A 16,899-nucleotide genomic window follows, 5' to 3' on the forward strand; every position below is an offset into this window, starting at 1 on the left:
AGGGTCGTGTCATACGGGCCTTTTCATAGCTGCAGTTGATTATGAAAAACCAGCGTCTTCCAGCATCCCATTTAGTAACAGGCGTATAATTTTTTGTTTAGTTATTCCGAACAATGGATTTCCATATGTCATGTTGTCATAATGCAATTTCTGTCGGTAGATTGTGAAAGCAGATCAGTCGCAGTCATGCTGAATAGTAAAACAGGCAATCCCTTCTCTTTAATGCGCCCTGTGAGAAGGTTGTGGCTAAATTAACCTGGGAATGAAATATCATTGTGGACTGTAGGACAGGGCACAGAAAGAGCTACACAAGCATTTGCAAGGGAGTAATCCTGTTGCTTGGCTTTCACATTCATATGGATTACCTGAGAAAATATTCATGAACTTGGCACAGGTCTCTCCGGAGATGGTGGTAGAGGAACTCGTGTCTGTTCCTGAATATTGAGTGTGTTGACGGTTAATATTTCATCCATGGAGCAGTGGTCAAAGAATGTCTGCAGCTGTGGCCTCACTGATAATAGAGAATTAAGCAGACACTGATAGCTCGCTTCCTGTGTATGCAGAGGGTTTACTCGGCTTAGGCTCAGAAGGACTCCAGCGCTGCATGGACAAACATGGATATAATGTACAGACAGCTTTGGCTGGAGATGCCTATGGAGACAGAACAGCATCCTAACAATGCGATGAGAAAGTGTGTTGTAAAAGGGCAAAGTGAGTTTAAGGTGAATACAGCAGTGCCCCATTCTCCATTATTTTGTCTCACGTAAAAAAAAAACATTGAAACTCTGACATTATTGTAGCCACAGCTGCCCAACATGCACTCACACACCACATTTAAATCAGGCAACGTGGTGAAGTGTCTTGCCTTAGGACACAATGGCTGTTTTTGCTGGTCTCCCATCCAGACTCGACCGCGCTCAACTTCTGATGCGATCTCCATCAAAGCTTGGCTAATCGACATATCCAATAAAAGCTTTTATGTAAACTATAGCTTTTTCACTCCCTAATCCACATCACACCTAGAGTTCTGCTAAGTTTTATTTTCTTTTGTTTGAGTAATCCTGTATTTTTAGGTTGCTTCCCACTTGATATCTGCAAATGTTCACTCCCACCTCTTGATGACACCCGTGGTAATCTAGAAGTGCCTTGTGTTGAAAAAATAGATCCCTCTTCACCGAACACACTTCAATCAGGTCATTTTAGCACTCACGCTACCAACCACGTTTGAAAGTGAGCTGCTATTGTTTTTTAGCCTGATTAAAACACACGAGCCACTACACACACACATTATAACGCACATGCACTAAAACGTCTTTTCGTACATACAGTATATTAGCATGTTAGCGTATTAGCTCGTGAAATATGCCACACTCAGCACTGTAAAAGATATCAATAAAAATATTTGGCTAGCTGCGTGCTGGAGGTTTGACTGTCTCATACATGCTTCCTTATGGTCCTCACTTCCTCGGTGTGAGCGTGAGAGGCTGCAGACAGGTTCAGTATGTGCTCTGATAAAGCCCTAACAGCTGGTCGTGTGTTAGCGCCAGCTCCAGCTCATTTACAAGTCATACTGTGTGACCATCACTGTTACAATGAATGACTGTCAAGTGGATGAATCCTAATACCTACTGATGATGCAACATGGGGCTAATCAGCTTTATATGACACCAGCCAGACGACCACTCTGATACAGGGATATGAGAAAGCGCCGCCGTATCCTCGACAGACACGTGGAATTAAAGGTGAAATGTGGAGATTTTTTGCTGGATAGTCTGCCGTTTGGTTGTTTCCACGGAGATGTTATTGCTTTGGCTGGAATGTTTGGATGAATGGCGTTTAGCTTATGTCTCGAGGGAGGCGAGAAGGTGACGCCTACAGGTCAAGTCAGATCTGTGGAGAGGTGACACCCTACACTGTAATGATATGTGTTTTCAAGGTTTTTATTTACTTTTTACAGTAGCTTGATGTTAAAAAAAAAAAAAAAAAAAAAAACTCACAGAAAAACTATTAAAAAAAAAACATACAAAAAACCCCAAAAACAATAACCCCCCCCCCCCAAAAAAAAAAAACAACAAAAAAACAAAAACAAAAAACAAAAACTATCACAAAAAATAAATAAATAAAAACATAAACAAAAAAAAGAAAAAGAAAAATACCAACACTGGCTGGTCTGGGGTCCCACCAGAGGAGCTGGAGGACGTGTCTGGGGTGAGAGAAGTCTGGGAGGCCCTGCTTAGACTGCTGCCCCTGTGACCCAACACTGGATAAGCGGGAAAAAAAATTAATGGATGGATGTTGTTTTTTTGTTGTTTTTTTTGACAATTGAAACACCTGTAATTGAATAACTGCAAGTCTAATACTATACTATGGAACATTCCAGGCAAAGCAATAGCATTTCTATAGAGACAAACAGATAACAGAGAAACATGATAATTCTTAGAAACACATCTGCACTTGTTACTTTAATCTACAGGTAAAAGTAATACAAGAAATAAACTCCGTGGTGCAAGTATCAGCAGGTCTGGAGTGATCGATGCATCATGTTTTTCATATTTATCCCGCACACTTTGTACTAAAACTAACACACTTTGGATATTTTGTGTTAAATGGACATATAAATAGTTAGATTTGATTTTGATTGCATATGTACTGACGTTTTCATGTTGTTTACACACTCAGCTCAATAAAAATGATTTTTGGGAGCGGAGCTTTACATGGCACCAGGAATAGAACCTTCTTTAAACGCAGCTTTGGTTTCCATTGCTAAAAGTAGAAAAATGGCTCTGTCTGACCCCTAAGACTTGATGTTAGATATTTTGTGCTAATAAATACAAAACGCGGCTTGGAGCAGGTGTTCTCCTTTGTGACAAGTGTGCGCTGTTTTTCCAGTGTGTTCCTGGGTAGATAATGTGTCATTGTCTCACGAAAGGACCAGGAAATTACTTCACTTTACTCCACTGGTTTGTGCCGGGCTCTTGGAGACTAATAAAACACTTTTGGCACTCACCAAGTTTGGCTTTTACCGCAACTTTTGGAATTGGAAATTTTAGCTTTAAATGGATTATGACCTTTTGGTTTGCGCATTCGGCCGAGAATGTATGGAGACTTAAAGAAGATATTTGATACGTGATCATTTTGGGGAGGATTTTTGAAACGGTAGCACACGCACATCATGGGTTTACATTTTCGTTATTGTCCATGTACTTCCAGGTCAAGCTGCAGAGGTGAGAGAGACGTGCCCCTCCTTCATCATGTCATAGTCGTATAGTAGCTTTTATTGTTGAAAAATAGCTATGACTTTTTTTTTTTTTTTATCCCAACGAGTATAATCCAGTCTTTTTGTTATTATTTATTTATTTATTTATTTATTTATTTATTTATTTATTTATTTATTTATTTATTTATTTATTTATTTATTTATTTATTTATTTATTTATTTATTTATTTATTTATTTATTTATTTATTTATTTATTTATTATTATTATTTTTATTTATTTATTTATTTATTTACTCACTTTTTTTTTTTATTGCAGAGTGCAGAGCGGTTCAGGGTCAGGTGACTTTATTTGCACCCAACGGTAAATTTGTTTTGCAGCATTTTTCCGCGGGTTGACATAGGGGGTAGGTGAAACTTGAAATTTCCCAAGCACTCAAACGCAGGACACACAGGATTACTCAAACACGCATGAATCAATCTGAATACAACTCTAAGCATTTGATTTTGCATAATTTGTCCCCTTTAAAGAAAGATTTATTAAAGGAGCTCATTAAGACGCACCAGAATGAAAGTAAGTGAGATGCTGAGGTATTTTATCTAAGTTGAGAAGTGAAGTGAAGCATGAATAAACTGATAACTCTCCCTATTAAAATCCTTCCAAATCTTGTAACCCGCGTCTTTCTTCTGTAACACACGAGCTTTGGAGTGCGTGGGGATCATTAACTTAGATGTCACCACATTATGAAGGATGTCCTTCAGCCGACGCCTCATTCCAGGGGACAGCTTGACAAAAACTCACTTTGAATTTGGTTGAAAGCGCGTCTAATTGAATTTTGATACGTAATTAAATCAAGCAATAAATCAGCCCAGATCCCAGTGCTACCCACAATCCAGCACTCCCGAGCTCCAGCAGCTAATTATGATGAAGTTATTATCTCAGCCAAAGGGACCACTCAAAATGGCTCCTTCTGTATCATGGACCATCTTTTCCACGAAGACTCGTAAGTTCAACCTTGAAGGAAGGGCATCTGCCGCATTAAACACCCCAAATACGCTGTTATTGCCGCGGCTATGATGATGGTAATGTGCCCAAATATTGTGCGGCGCCGAAGCAGGTGATTATCAAGAGCCATCCTTGCAAGCAAATTTTGTTACTCGCGGGGATAAACATATTGAGAGAGGTGGGCCAGAAATCACCGGGCGCGCTGGAAGTCACCAATTACAGATGGTAGTAATTTCTGTCGATAATGCCTTGATGTGTAGGAAGTGGTGCTATCGATTGAGAATGGATTTAGAGCCCCAGTCCTCATCATCTGGTTCACACTCTCACATGGTTAATCAATGGTGTATCCTCCGTGATTTAGGGGAGCTTTTGATGCCATGTACTGCGTATGTGTAATCCTATGACACAAGGCATTAAATCCACTCTAATTATAACTTGTGCGCGAGGCTGTAATGCGCTTGTCGAGGAGCAGATTTAAGTGAGTTATTTTCAAAGAGCAGAAATCGCGAAATGAATGAGATGAGTGGATAAAAAGGTTCGCTTTTTCATCATTTTTTAGATAAACAGATTGAAAGTAAAAGGTGCGCGCCAATGACCACAATACTGTTTTTTTTTTGCAATTTTTATGAATCCTTTTAATTAGTAATTCAGTGTTTTATTAATACTTAACCAAACAATCAAGGAAGATGAGTCATGACAAATACGGTGAATTGCCTCTGAGCGCAAAGGTTCACAGGTTCGATTCCCTGGGTGTTTGTGTGTGGAGTGTGTGGAGTTTGTGTGTTTCAGTCTGTGTCTCTGTGTTTCCTCCATCAACCCAAAACATGCAGTAGATTCTCTATAGCTACGATTGTCCTGACCAAACGTAGCTCAAGATCTGGCAGCACTGCAGTCACCCACAGCTCCTGCACCAATGTGGGATCAAATGGGTCAAATGCAGAGGCTGGATTTCCCTTTGGAGACTATAAAGTGGGTCTTAAAACTGCTAAACTACACTATTTTTTTTAATCTATGTTATGTTTTTCCTCATCAAAATCATACCTAGAGTTGTGTTTTGTTTCATTCACACATGTTTAACACACACACACACACACACACGCACACACACATATTTAGGCTTCTCTCAAACAGAAAACACTCCATTTTGTGATGCCATGTGGTGATACAGGAAGTGCCCCACTGTGTTTTTAAACTCCACACACCTTCATTTCTAGAATCATTTGGATCATTTCAGCTCTGAAATTGCCAATGTCTACTGAACTAATGATAAAATTTAAGTTTAAAGTTTAACTGATTTATTTATTTGGTTGAAAGAAAGTGTGTTAATGAACAGACATGAACATAAACACACGGGATTATAGCCAAGGCTAATTTACATCTGTTGTCTCAAGGGCTGGGGTCAGAGAAGGGTCAAAATAAAAAAATCCACAATTCCCAGAGTTGTAGATTCCACTCAATGCACATTACACATATTACACGTTACACACATTGCACATTGCACATTACACTCATTGTACATTACACTCATTGCACATTACACACATTGCACATCACACACATTGCACAATAGACTCATTGCACATTAGACACATTGCACATCACACACATTGGACATTACACACCACACACATTGGACATTACACACCACACTCATTACACACCACACACATTGCACATCACACACATTGCACATTACACTCATTGCACAAAAGGAGCTGTTAACTTCAAAACACTTCACGACATCACAAGGTAGAATAGAGCATTTTTAGATTTGGAGCTGTAAACAGACTAATAATAAAGTGTGACTCAAACATGTGTGAACCAAACAAAACACAACTCCAGGTCTGTTTTTGATGAGGTAACATTATAACACGGCTTAAATCTCTAACAAGGATTTTTAAGGGTAAATAATTTTGCACTGTTTATTTAAAGTTGCCGTTTATCACTGCATCTTTTAAAAGCAATTAGTAAATTAAAATGTAGAATAAATGTGCCATAGCCTGTAAATACATATGCATAAATGAATCTAATCTGGATTATCTGCGTGTCTGCGGCGAAGGTTTTACAAACACATAACCGCGTGTTAAAACATGGGTCCCCAGACAGTCGCACCAGATCCAACCGGTTTGTAAATGAACACCCTGCAACAATCACTGCAGCGGGCTCCCTCTGCATAATTTCAAAACACAGCACACTGATGAACTTTTTTAATTATTACACCCCTTGGGATTCTGACACTAGCGCTACGGCTAACGGGGAAGGAGGGAGGGGGGTTGTCTGTCCACCAGCCTTTACCATTCAGCCTGCTTCTGTTTCTCCCGTGCTTTCTCTACCTCCCCCGTTTTTAATTCACCCAATTTGTCGGTCCAAATGAAACAGCGAAAGGTTAGAGTGTGGAGTAATTAACAGCAGCTAGCCTAATGAAATCAAGAGGGGCCGGTCCGCCAGAGGATCAATACCTCAGGGCGAATGGACTGGGAGTGGGAATCGTCCAGGGGAAAAGGCAAACATACACACCACTTAATAATAATAAGTTGATGAAAGCCAACATGTTGTCCACTTGTAAATCAAAATTGGTTGGAGCGGCCTGGACGTTATTGCTGTCTAGTAATTGTGTTAAAGGCAAAGTTGTACCTCGGCGCCCAGTCAAGTGTGCAGGATTTACACCACTCCTTGCGGTTTGCTGAAAGGTTTTGCCTTTATTGAATGTCAATGTGGACGTCAATACTCTTTGGAACAGGCAAACACCAATGCAATGGGCTCAAACCCCGGCTCGTGTTTATCTAAGGGTACACTTAAGTATATTGAAGACTTTATTAGCCCGTTGTGATGAGGAGGTGTTTTGTTTGGTACAGTTTTATCACACTGTTGGAGACCTGCTGTGTTGCCAGAAAATATAGAAGATGTAAACTTGAAGTCGGCTAATTCTTGGCGGAGACGATGTTTTCGTGTGCCTAGGCAGATGGTAACTGTGTCCAAGATGATTTTTTTTTCAGTTTATTTGGAGAATGTTGTTGTTAGGTGTGCATATGCTCGTATGTGTTTGTCAGTGACACTACCACCTGCAAAGCTGCCATTGTATTTCCATTGAGAAACAGAAGGATTTTTACCTCCTTTTTCATATTTATTACGTCTTGTTCAGGACAGTAACAATTTTCTGCAAAAAACAGATTACAGTTGGATTTGCGTATTTATTTTTTTTATTTATTTATTCCGTGCTCAATCCAAACCCAGCTTATGTCAGTGCGGATCTCACAGTCCCTTGCTAACACGCCTGTTATTCTGTTTCATGACATATTTAGGCATCTCATCCATGCAGACACCCGCGCTGTCACCTGCCATACGCTCTCCCTGCGCCCTTAACAGCCTCTCCAAGTCAGACTGTGCCACTTTTCACATGGCATTTGTGGCAAACCGAGAGGCGCCGCTGACAAGTCCGAGTTGACCATTATTTCCCGGGCTGCGTGAGGGGGGCATTGTGCTTGAACAGCGGTGTAGCTCGCCTTCACAGTCAACCTTAAGTTTGAGTCACAACAAATGGTCTGGAATAGGCAGAGGAGGAGGCGGGCTACAGCGGCGATGGCCTGTTCTCTGTCTCTTCCCCTCACTATCTGCTTGGCACCATCCGAGGTATTTACACTACCAAATAAACTGGTGTGTGTCCGTGGAGGCAGTGGATCTCATTAGCGCTAAACACTTAAAAGCAGGAGGCTCTGGGGAAAAGCCTGTTAGAAGGCGTTAGTCTGCCTTAAACTTCACATCAGATCACAGTCTTTGCACACAAGATCACAAACTATTGTGCGCTAACTTCTGCAGGCCTTTTTCTGAAGCTTTGAACATTGTTGCTAAAAATATCAGAATAGGGTTAGTTGTAACTCCGGCATGTGGCTGTTGTTGCGCTCTGTAAAGTTGTGTATGGATAAATTGTCCGATTACATCATAACTGACATTGTCCCGACTTTGAGACAATAAACTTTGTGTCAGTGATGAGAAAATTAAACGTTAATACATGTAAACTGTACATGTACTGATACACCTGCTCACAAAAATCTACTGTAACATGTGGAACAGGGCAAACACAAACACACACGTCTCTTTTATTTACAAAAAGCAAACCCAAAACACTCCTGGAGCACGTCCCGGCTTCAGTCTAAATGTAAATGCTCAGAGGCGCACTCATTAACCGGACCAACTCTAAAGACTGATAGAAAATTGTCTTATTAAAAGCGTCGCATCCACACAGTTTGTCTTTTGTCCGTTTCTCTATATAGTGCACTTGCCTTCACAGTAAATGTAATTTCAGTTTGCCTCTGGTCACAGCTCGAAACGGCTCTCGGCATCAAGAATATTAGTCCCTCTGTCTCTTTGGAAGACAAATAGACTCTATATCTATATCTATAAACTGAGCGACTGAAATATTTTTGATCAAATAAGAGAAATATCATTTGGTGCTTCTATACAATCAGCGCGTATGGGTTTAAAGTTCACATGGGGGAAAATGCCGTGAGTTACTATTGATGGAGATAAAAAAAAAGTGACCAGGTAAACACAGGAAAACACACTTTGCAGGAGAATCGGCTGCAACTATAGACTGTATACATAAATGCACATAGCTAACCTGCTAGCCTCCGCGTTCATTCCTTTACACTGAAAAACTGCTGCAGTGAGTCTCATCATTTTGGTCTGAAACGTTCGTATTAACCGACTCGTGATCCTGGTATTTTTATTTCACTATTGTGTCCGTAAATCAAGATATGAACGTTAATAACAAGCGTCTTCTTTCCACGAGGAAGGGGGCTAGCGTTGCGCACGGGAATCAGTGTTACCTTCAACAACCTTCCTTTCGATTGGCTCTTTGGTTGCTATGATACACGTAGTCAGAGTAACAAACTCGGCTCCAAATTCGCAGCTTTAACTGCTAGCGTTGACGAGTTTCATTTGACCAGAGCCGAACGCTATGAGTGACTTCTTTATTCCGTCTGTGGCTGCGAAAAGAAAGGGACTTGCGGTTGTAAATTGAAATATTATTGAATATTATTGAATTACTTGACCGAGTTAAAATATTCCCAGATATAAACGAGGTATATAATGAAAGGTGTCAAAATTACACGCTGAAAATCACATCTTTTCCCTGACAATTTACAGCGTGTTAATAATCCACCGTCGTATTTCTCTACACAGAGCCACATTCGGATACTGACTCTCTGCAACAATACAGTCTGGTGGTTTTTTAATCAATTATTTATCCAATATTTTAATGATCAGAGCTCCTGGAGTGATCAAAGCTGTGGTACAGGCTCCAGTGCCTTTGCTTGGTAAGACATCCCTCTGTACTTTGATGTGCTTCACCAACAAATGCACTCATCTTAATGTAACTCTCTCCCAGCCTGTGAGGAGCGCGGAAAAGGTCACTCACCCATTCTTACTTAGACGATATACGCGGTAATGGTAAACGGGAAGCTTCAAAAACGTGCACATTTTTTACTTTTGCTAACAAGATCGCAAGGTTAGCATGAGGTCAAGATAAACATACGTCTTGGTGTGGATCATAGACTGTATTTATAAATGGACGTAGCTAACCTGCTAACCTCCGCGTTCCAAATACAAATACGCGCGCTCATGTCGTGCTTCCAGCTCCATCGACTTTGGCTCCAATTCACTTTAAATTGAAAAACGGTCACCCCCTCTCACCGTAAACGCTGCTGTCAGACTCGTCATTTTCGACTTAAAACGTTCGTTCTACAAGATCCCGGTGTTTTTATTTCGCGTTTGTGTCCGTGATTTGAAATACAAACGTTAATAACAGACAAATCAGACACCTGCTTTTCCCGAGGTTGCTCCGGTTAGCATTAGCAACAAGTTTGATTGACAGCGTTGCTAAACCGAAGGTGCGGGAGGGAAGAGGCGTTACCTTCAACATCCTCGCTCCGGATTGGCTCTTTGGTTGCTATGATACTCACGATCGGAATTCCAAATATTGAACTCGACTCCAAATTCGCCGCTAAAACTGCTAGCATCGATTAGCTTCATTTGACTGGAGCCAGAACACTATTGGTGTGGATCCGGGTCACTCTTTACACTTTATTTAATGCATTTTATTTACATTTTCTTGAACTAACCTCGTTCTAAAATTATTACGTAAAAGGCCTGTGGTATATTTTCTAAAACCAAACACAGTATTGTTATTTGAAGTTGATATAAACTCTTTTTCACTATAAATCGTACAATAGCGTGGCTAGCTTTCTGTCTAACTTCAACACACGGGCTCCATTTTGATGTCATTTTAACATGAGACAGCCAGGGGTCACCTCTCTGGACATTATCATACACTTAATTGGTTGAAAACATGAAGTCTGTGTCACAAGATATTGAATAAAACATGTGAGAAACAAGAAACAAGGCGATGATGAAGAAGATAGCCCGCAGTAAAACAGTGCTTTGAATGACCAGTCAGTGCCATGCAAATGAGTCCCTCCTTAAATAGACCTGAGACGATCACGCTATTATAATATGCAGACACGACTTGGGTCTATTTTTAATTATATTTGTCAGAAAAATCCAGATCATATTTTATATTCAAATGAGCTGACCCCGTGTTGGTTTCGGTGTCACTCAGATAGTTGTAGGAGCTTGTTAAAAATGACCCCGACTATGTGTTCAGTATGCATGTGAGGGTCTGTGAGGCAGGGTTAGCGCTCTGAATTGAAAAGAGGAAAAGTTGTTGTGACTACGCTACAAATGTTATTTAACCTAACTTATTACAAATAAGTAACTGCCCTTTTGCGAGTTCATTTAACTGCAGAATATTGTAAGAACTCACGCCCTCGTCACCAAATGCCACATAGTGAATTTTAATTGCAGTGTGAATTTGCGTGTGCATGTGTCCGTCAGAGTGTACTAGAGCCAGAGATGTAGCTTTGGAGTTAGCTTTGGAGTTAGATTAATAATAAAAATGTTCAGTAGATGGCAGTTTTGGCAATTTACTGTGGTGAAAAGTTGAACAATGATAGAACGATGCGCAAAAACGTATTGTGCTTGTGTCTGCTTTGTATTTATAATCCGTGACACCCGTGGATCTTTATGTTATATCTTTAATACTCATTTAAATCGAAGAAACATGTCCGCTGACTAATGTGTTAGAAAACTGTGGTGCCCAATGGAAGCGACATCATTGTAAAAGTCGTCACAACAAACAAAGAACCGTGAAGTTGTTGGTCCGCCCTGTGGAGCTGCGCGTCACGTTAGCGAGTTGCAGATTGTTTTTGTACCAAATTTGTACCAAAAAGTCTGCGTGGTACCTCTAAATCCTACACGTCTCACAGATTAAGAAAATAAAACTAGAGAACGACGTAAACACAGAGCAGTGGGTCTATAAGTGGCAGTGAAAACGGGGGCCGATCAACAAAATGGCGTCTTGAACATAAGCGATTAAAGATTGCGATCGCTCAAACATGCACGAATCACTCCGAATACAACTATAGGTGAGTAAATCGGGCGGGGAAACAACTATAACATAATTAAAAGCTGTAAAAGGTTCATTTTGCAGAATAGGTCTGATTTAAAAGACAGTATTTGACTCTAAACTGCAGCATTTGGCACAGTTTACGTATAAGATATAGCACAGATCTTTAAAATCTTGTTGAAACTGCTGAAAGGTGTAAACATTCGACGCCACAACGGAATCAGAAAACTATGATTTACCAGCGAGAAGAAGTTCTTTTCCCCCCAAAGTTTGCGAGGGCTGTGTTATTTGGGTTAGCTGTCCACCATGGTGCTGTGTTTAGTAGTTGATGAACAGCTCTGAGGGGGTGCACCTCTATTTTGCAGTCAGTGAGAGCAAGCCTGGGTGCACAATTACCTCCGGATAATCTGTTGACACCAACTTATTTCCTGTTCATTGTCCCCCTCTCCTCCTCTCCCCCTCTCCTCTTCTCCTCCTCCTAAGTGGCTTCTCGCTGACACATTCTTTGTATTTTCTTTGCAAATCTAGTCATGTACCCGGGATTATTATACACAGTACAAAGAAAACAAAATTGGTGATTAAAAATTAAATACTCTTATCTCTATGTGAGTTATCTGGGTCCCCGGAGAGAGGATGCTATTTCTCGAGCCCGCGGGTGCCTTTTGTTCCTCATTTAGAAGCTTGTCATTGTTTATTGTGAATTCTTGATGCCCCATTTGATTTTGCGTTCACTCTCCCTCTGTGACGTGTGAAAAATCATCTCTATCAAAGCGTCACTCGGATGGCTCTTGTTGTGGAGCTGTCAGAGCCGCGTGGTCTTGGTCTGTACGTTTGCGGAGAGAGCGCGCCCCTCACCGCTCTGTGAACCCGGGAGCTTCAGAGTGAGGCGGAATCAATATCCAAAATCTCAATCGCGAGTATGAAAGCAGAGTGTAAAACCGCAGATCTATCAGGCTGTCAATGGTGAACCGCCTGACTTTGAGAGGGGGAAAAATGGAAGCTCTCAGTGAGGCTTCCTTTTGTGAAGTCTAAACATCTTTTTTCATTGTAAATCTTTTCAGGAGACTTTTTTTTTTTTTTAAATGACTGTTTTCTTGTGTCGTTGCAGGAGGCCTGTCAGCTCGGCAAGATCTCGTCTGTCAATGTAAGTTTGATCAAGTCTTTTTTTATCTTTATTACTGTATATTTGTCTTTTTTTGTTTGGAGGTCGGAAGAACTCAATAATGTTTTTGCATCGACGTAAGTACAAGGGTTAAAAAGAAGTAGCTGCAGAAAAAAACAAAAAAACAACTGGGCTTCAACGACCACAACACCTAATCATTTTTTTTTTGTTTCCCATTTGCATTCTCTATATCTTATTTCTTATCTTCACTTGGTCCATGAAGTATCAGCTTTATTTTTTACATTACTCTCTATGTTTTTGTCTGTAAAACCCCTCACCACACACTTTATACACTTTTCTCACAAAGGCATTAACATTTTCTCACATTTCTCTCGTTTAAACACTCTCAAAAGTTCAAACCTTCGTATATTAGATCCCTCTTCCTCGATGATCGCTTTAAATGTGTTGCTCATGTGCAGAGAAACCGTTAAGTCCAAAGAGTTTCTGAAATTTGTCGGTGCAGAACGTTTCATCGACATTGTGGGTTTTGTCGGGGAGAAAACTTGCATACGTACAGCACTTCAGAGTCACACTGCGATCCAACATTTAGTCTCTTGAGGCTGTGGTTTGGTTGGTTATAGTTAGATTTAATATGATGTATTTTCTTGCGTCTTCTTTGCTTAAACAGACCAACGCGGCGGGACAGTTGCAGCTCGTCTTTATTCAACAACGTCACTCATCTCGTGCGTGTTCATTTTTATCTGTGTGCTCCTCAAATACGCTGTACCGCAACAATAAATAAGAACCAATATTATTATGAAGAAAGTAAATAATGTATCCAACATAATATAATAAATAATATTGATTGTTAATAAAATAAGTATAAAGAAATAAACAAAATACTAATGGCCCAACTAAATGAAATAATATATGTCAAATAAATCAAATGTTACATAAATTTGTCTGAACAGATTCTGTACTGTACAGGAGACACGGCACGGAGGAGACTGACGGACAATGGTCTACAGTCCTTTAGCCAATCAGGACGCAGGACACACACGCTTTCATACACTGTAAAAAAAAAAGCATGTAAAAAGGCACTAAAATCTGGTGAACCGCGTTAAAATGAGGGATGTTAGAACATAGTGCTCAAACTTTAGTATAAACATAGTGCTTGTTAGACGACCTTCAAAAGGATACAACATTCAAAGGATATATGAATTCAGTATAAAAACGGTGATTACATGACAATATTCAAAACCTGTATGATTTCAATATCAAAAGATGTATATGTGTATGTGATGCCCCTAAGAAGCTTTATTCAATCAATATGCATTCAATATTTTTGATATGTGTATTTGTAATGCAACTCAGAAGCTTTATTACTTGACATACCCTTCAGGGACAACTGTATACTAATGCTTGGTAAATATTCACATTTTTATATATCGCTTTTCCACCTTCAAGGCTCTCAAAGCACTTTACACCAAGGAATCACTCACCCATTCACACGCACAGTAAGGTGGGTTGTGACTTGCCCAAGAACACAACAACAGCCTTCATCTATGAGAGCTAAAACCTGTGTGGCCATGGATCTGACAACTCTACCAATGATCTTTACGTCAAGAGTGGGATTTGAACCAGCGACCTTCGGACCAGTGGACAAAAACTCTACCAACTGAGTAACTGAGCGACTGTCGCCCTTTGGTTCATTCTCTGTTAACCCCAGAAGATAACGCTGTTTCTTTTTGGTGCATCTACTGGACTGTGGTATTAGTCACACAGCTGGTTTTCTTTCTTGCCCGTCCAATCCCAAAACGATTACACAAAATTACACAAAACAGCGAGACCGCGAAAGGTGAACCACGATATAGCGCGGGGACTACTGTACTAGGATTCTCCTCTGCCGTCTCCACCTTACCTCCTACACAATCAAGGAAATATCACACGCACACACAGACTTGTCACATACTATTGTAAATCGCTGTTACGTCGACAAACCATGGTATGTCTTGGTATCTCCTGGTTTGTTTTATCACTTGTCACTGCTGTATAGGACTGGTCACTGTTTGTCTTGCATTACATTTAAAAAAAAAAGAAAAAAAAAAAAGTGTAGCTGCATCAACAAGAGGATGATTGGTTTGGACACTTTATTTTCATTCAAGAGCAGAGAACATCCGCTAATATTACTATCGATGAACAACTACTTTACTTAGGTTAAGGTTATAACTAGGACTTGAACTAAATCTTGAACTGAATGTTGCTCTAAATCTGCAAGTTGATCTTTATATTGACCAAATTGTGTTCTAAAAAAGCACTTAGCACTTTTCCATTCCGCTCGGCTCGGACATTATAGCTCAGTGACTCACAGACTATTCGATTTTCTTCTCATTGTATTTTTCTCTCTCTCTCATACTATGTTTGCACAGTATATGCACACAGTTCAGCGGGCCTTGGTCCTCTCCAGCACTATTGTCAAGAGTTCATCTGCAAACTTTCCGACAGTTTCAACAGAAAACACGGTTGTATAACTGCTGTACTTCTCACTATGAAATATTCTTTGCTCGCCAAGAGGACATCTCAGGTTATCTGCCCTCGCTATCCAATGCTCTGAAAACGTTTTCTTTTGTGCCGGGTTCAAGTGCGCTACTGCTTTCGTCCTTACAGTGTGTAGTGCCTCATCTCTTGACTGCTAAAAATTATGGAAAACATACAGCGTTTGTCCAAAACTGACCCAGTAATCTGTCTTAACGCATGCAGTACAAATCACCTCCCTCTCACTTGTTCCCGCTAAGTCAACATTTCGCACACAGTGGCATATCACCTCACATAATAGTCAGAGTGGAACGCGTCGTACCAAAAGAATGGAGAAACATCACATGCAAAACGTGGCCGTGTTATTTTCCTGGTTTGTCATTTGAATAAATACATTGCTTATCTGTTTTTTCCCCTTCTGCTTGTGCCGCTTGTGACATGTCAAGTCACCATCTCCTCTGAACAGATTTATGCGGGTCTAGGTGTGCCTGCGAGCTGATTCTTATCTGAAATGGCAGAGCCCATCTCCCCTGATTCACTCCTAAGTGGTCCCTGTTTATCACTCAGAGAGAAGCGCTTGTCAGCCAAGTCCCTCTCCGTGAGGCTCTGACTTCTTCTCTGCTATTTTCCAGAGAGTGGCAGTTGGGAAAAACTGACATAAAATAACAAAAACCCAGGGGGAGTGGTCTGGTCAAGGACGAGGCTGCTGCATTTTGGACTCGGGGAAATATAAAGTGTTCCAGATCCTTAAGTGGCTGATATTGTGAGAATGGCGTACAAAATGGTGGCGTTGGTACATTGGTTAGTTTGTTTTTTTTATTTGAACCCCAAATTCCCTCGTGTTTTTTGCAGACCTGATCGAGTTTGCATCCATTTTGTTGTTGTTGTTTAATGTGCGTTAATAACTACAGCTTAATTAACCCCAATAAAACATGCAATGAACAAAGACACAATTTTTTATTAATGATGCACTTTAATAATCTCGTGATAAACATTTATACTCACCCCTGCACCAGTTTTTAACATTGGAAATGGACCTATGCATGTTTATTTTTGCTGGTATTGTTCTTTATGCTCATGAAAAGAGAGTCTCGTTGCTCTTATTGAGGCTCTCCCTGAAGAAATAAAGATAAATGAGAAATTCAAGCTTGGTAACGAGTTAATTAAGAGGTTAGGAGTTAGGGTTTGGGTATTGATTAGATAGTTAATAAACTCATCGTTCATAATGCAGTCTTTTCCCCAAGCTTAGGCTATAGTTAGTATGACGTCTTACAGTTCTTGAAATGAATATTGTGTTTATTATTTTGCTTTTACCAACACGCAACTTTCCATGCGTCAGCCTAGTTTTCGCAACGCATATAATTAGCATATTTTTACGCTTCTTTTATTGTATTTGTCATTGTTTCATGTTCCTCAGCTCCGTCTCTAGACCTCCACCTAAAACCCTCACAGAAGAAGACTTGGACCCGACCTCTTTATCTAAATATAGGTGTTTCTAATCCTCAAATCCCGCCCCATCTGCGATTTGTTTGGGCAGTTAGCAGACCAGTGGCGGGGGATTGGCTGGCATGTTATGGGG

The 16,899-nt window shown here is 40.3% G+C and overlaps 1 protein-coding gene across 1 annotated transcript in view; it reads left to right on the top strand.

Annotated features, from left to right (window-relative positions):
• Positions 1-16,899, top strand: part of pcdh11 (protocadherin 11) — a 161,133-nt gene that overhangs the window by 75,021 nt on the left and 69,213 nt on the right. Inside the window, exon 5 of the mRNA XM_033974233.2 lies at positions 12,792-12,827. Coding sequence (XP_033830124.1) covers positions 12,792-12,827 — 36 coding nt within the window. The remainder of the gene's footprint in view (positions 1-12,791; positions 12,828-16,899) is intronic.

Source organism: Periophthalmus magnuspinnatus, chromosome 10, assembly GCF_009829125.3.
Source record: "Periophthalmus magnuspinnatus isolate fPerMag1 chromosome 10, fPerMag1.2.pri, whole genome shotgun sequence".
Lineage (NCBI taxonomy): Eukaryota > Metazoa > Chordata > Actinopteri > Gobiiformes > Gobiidae > Periophthalmus > Periophthalmus magnuspinnatus.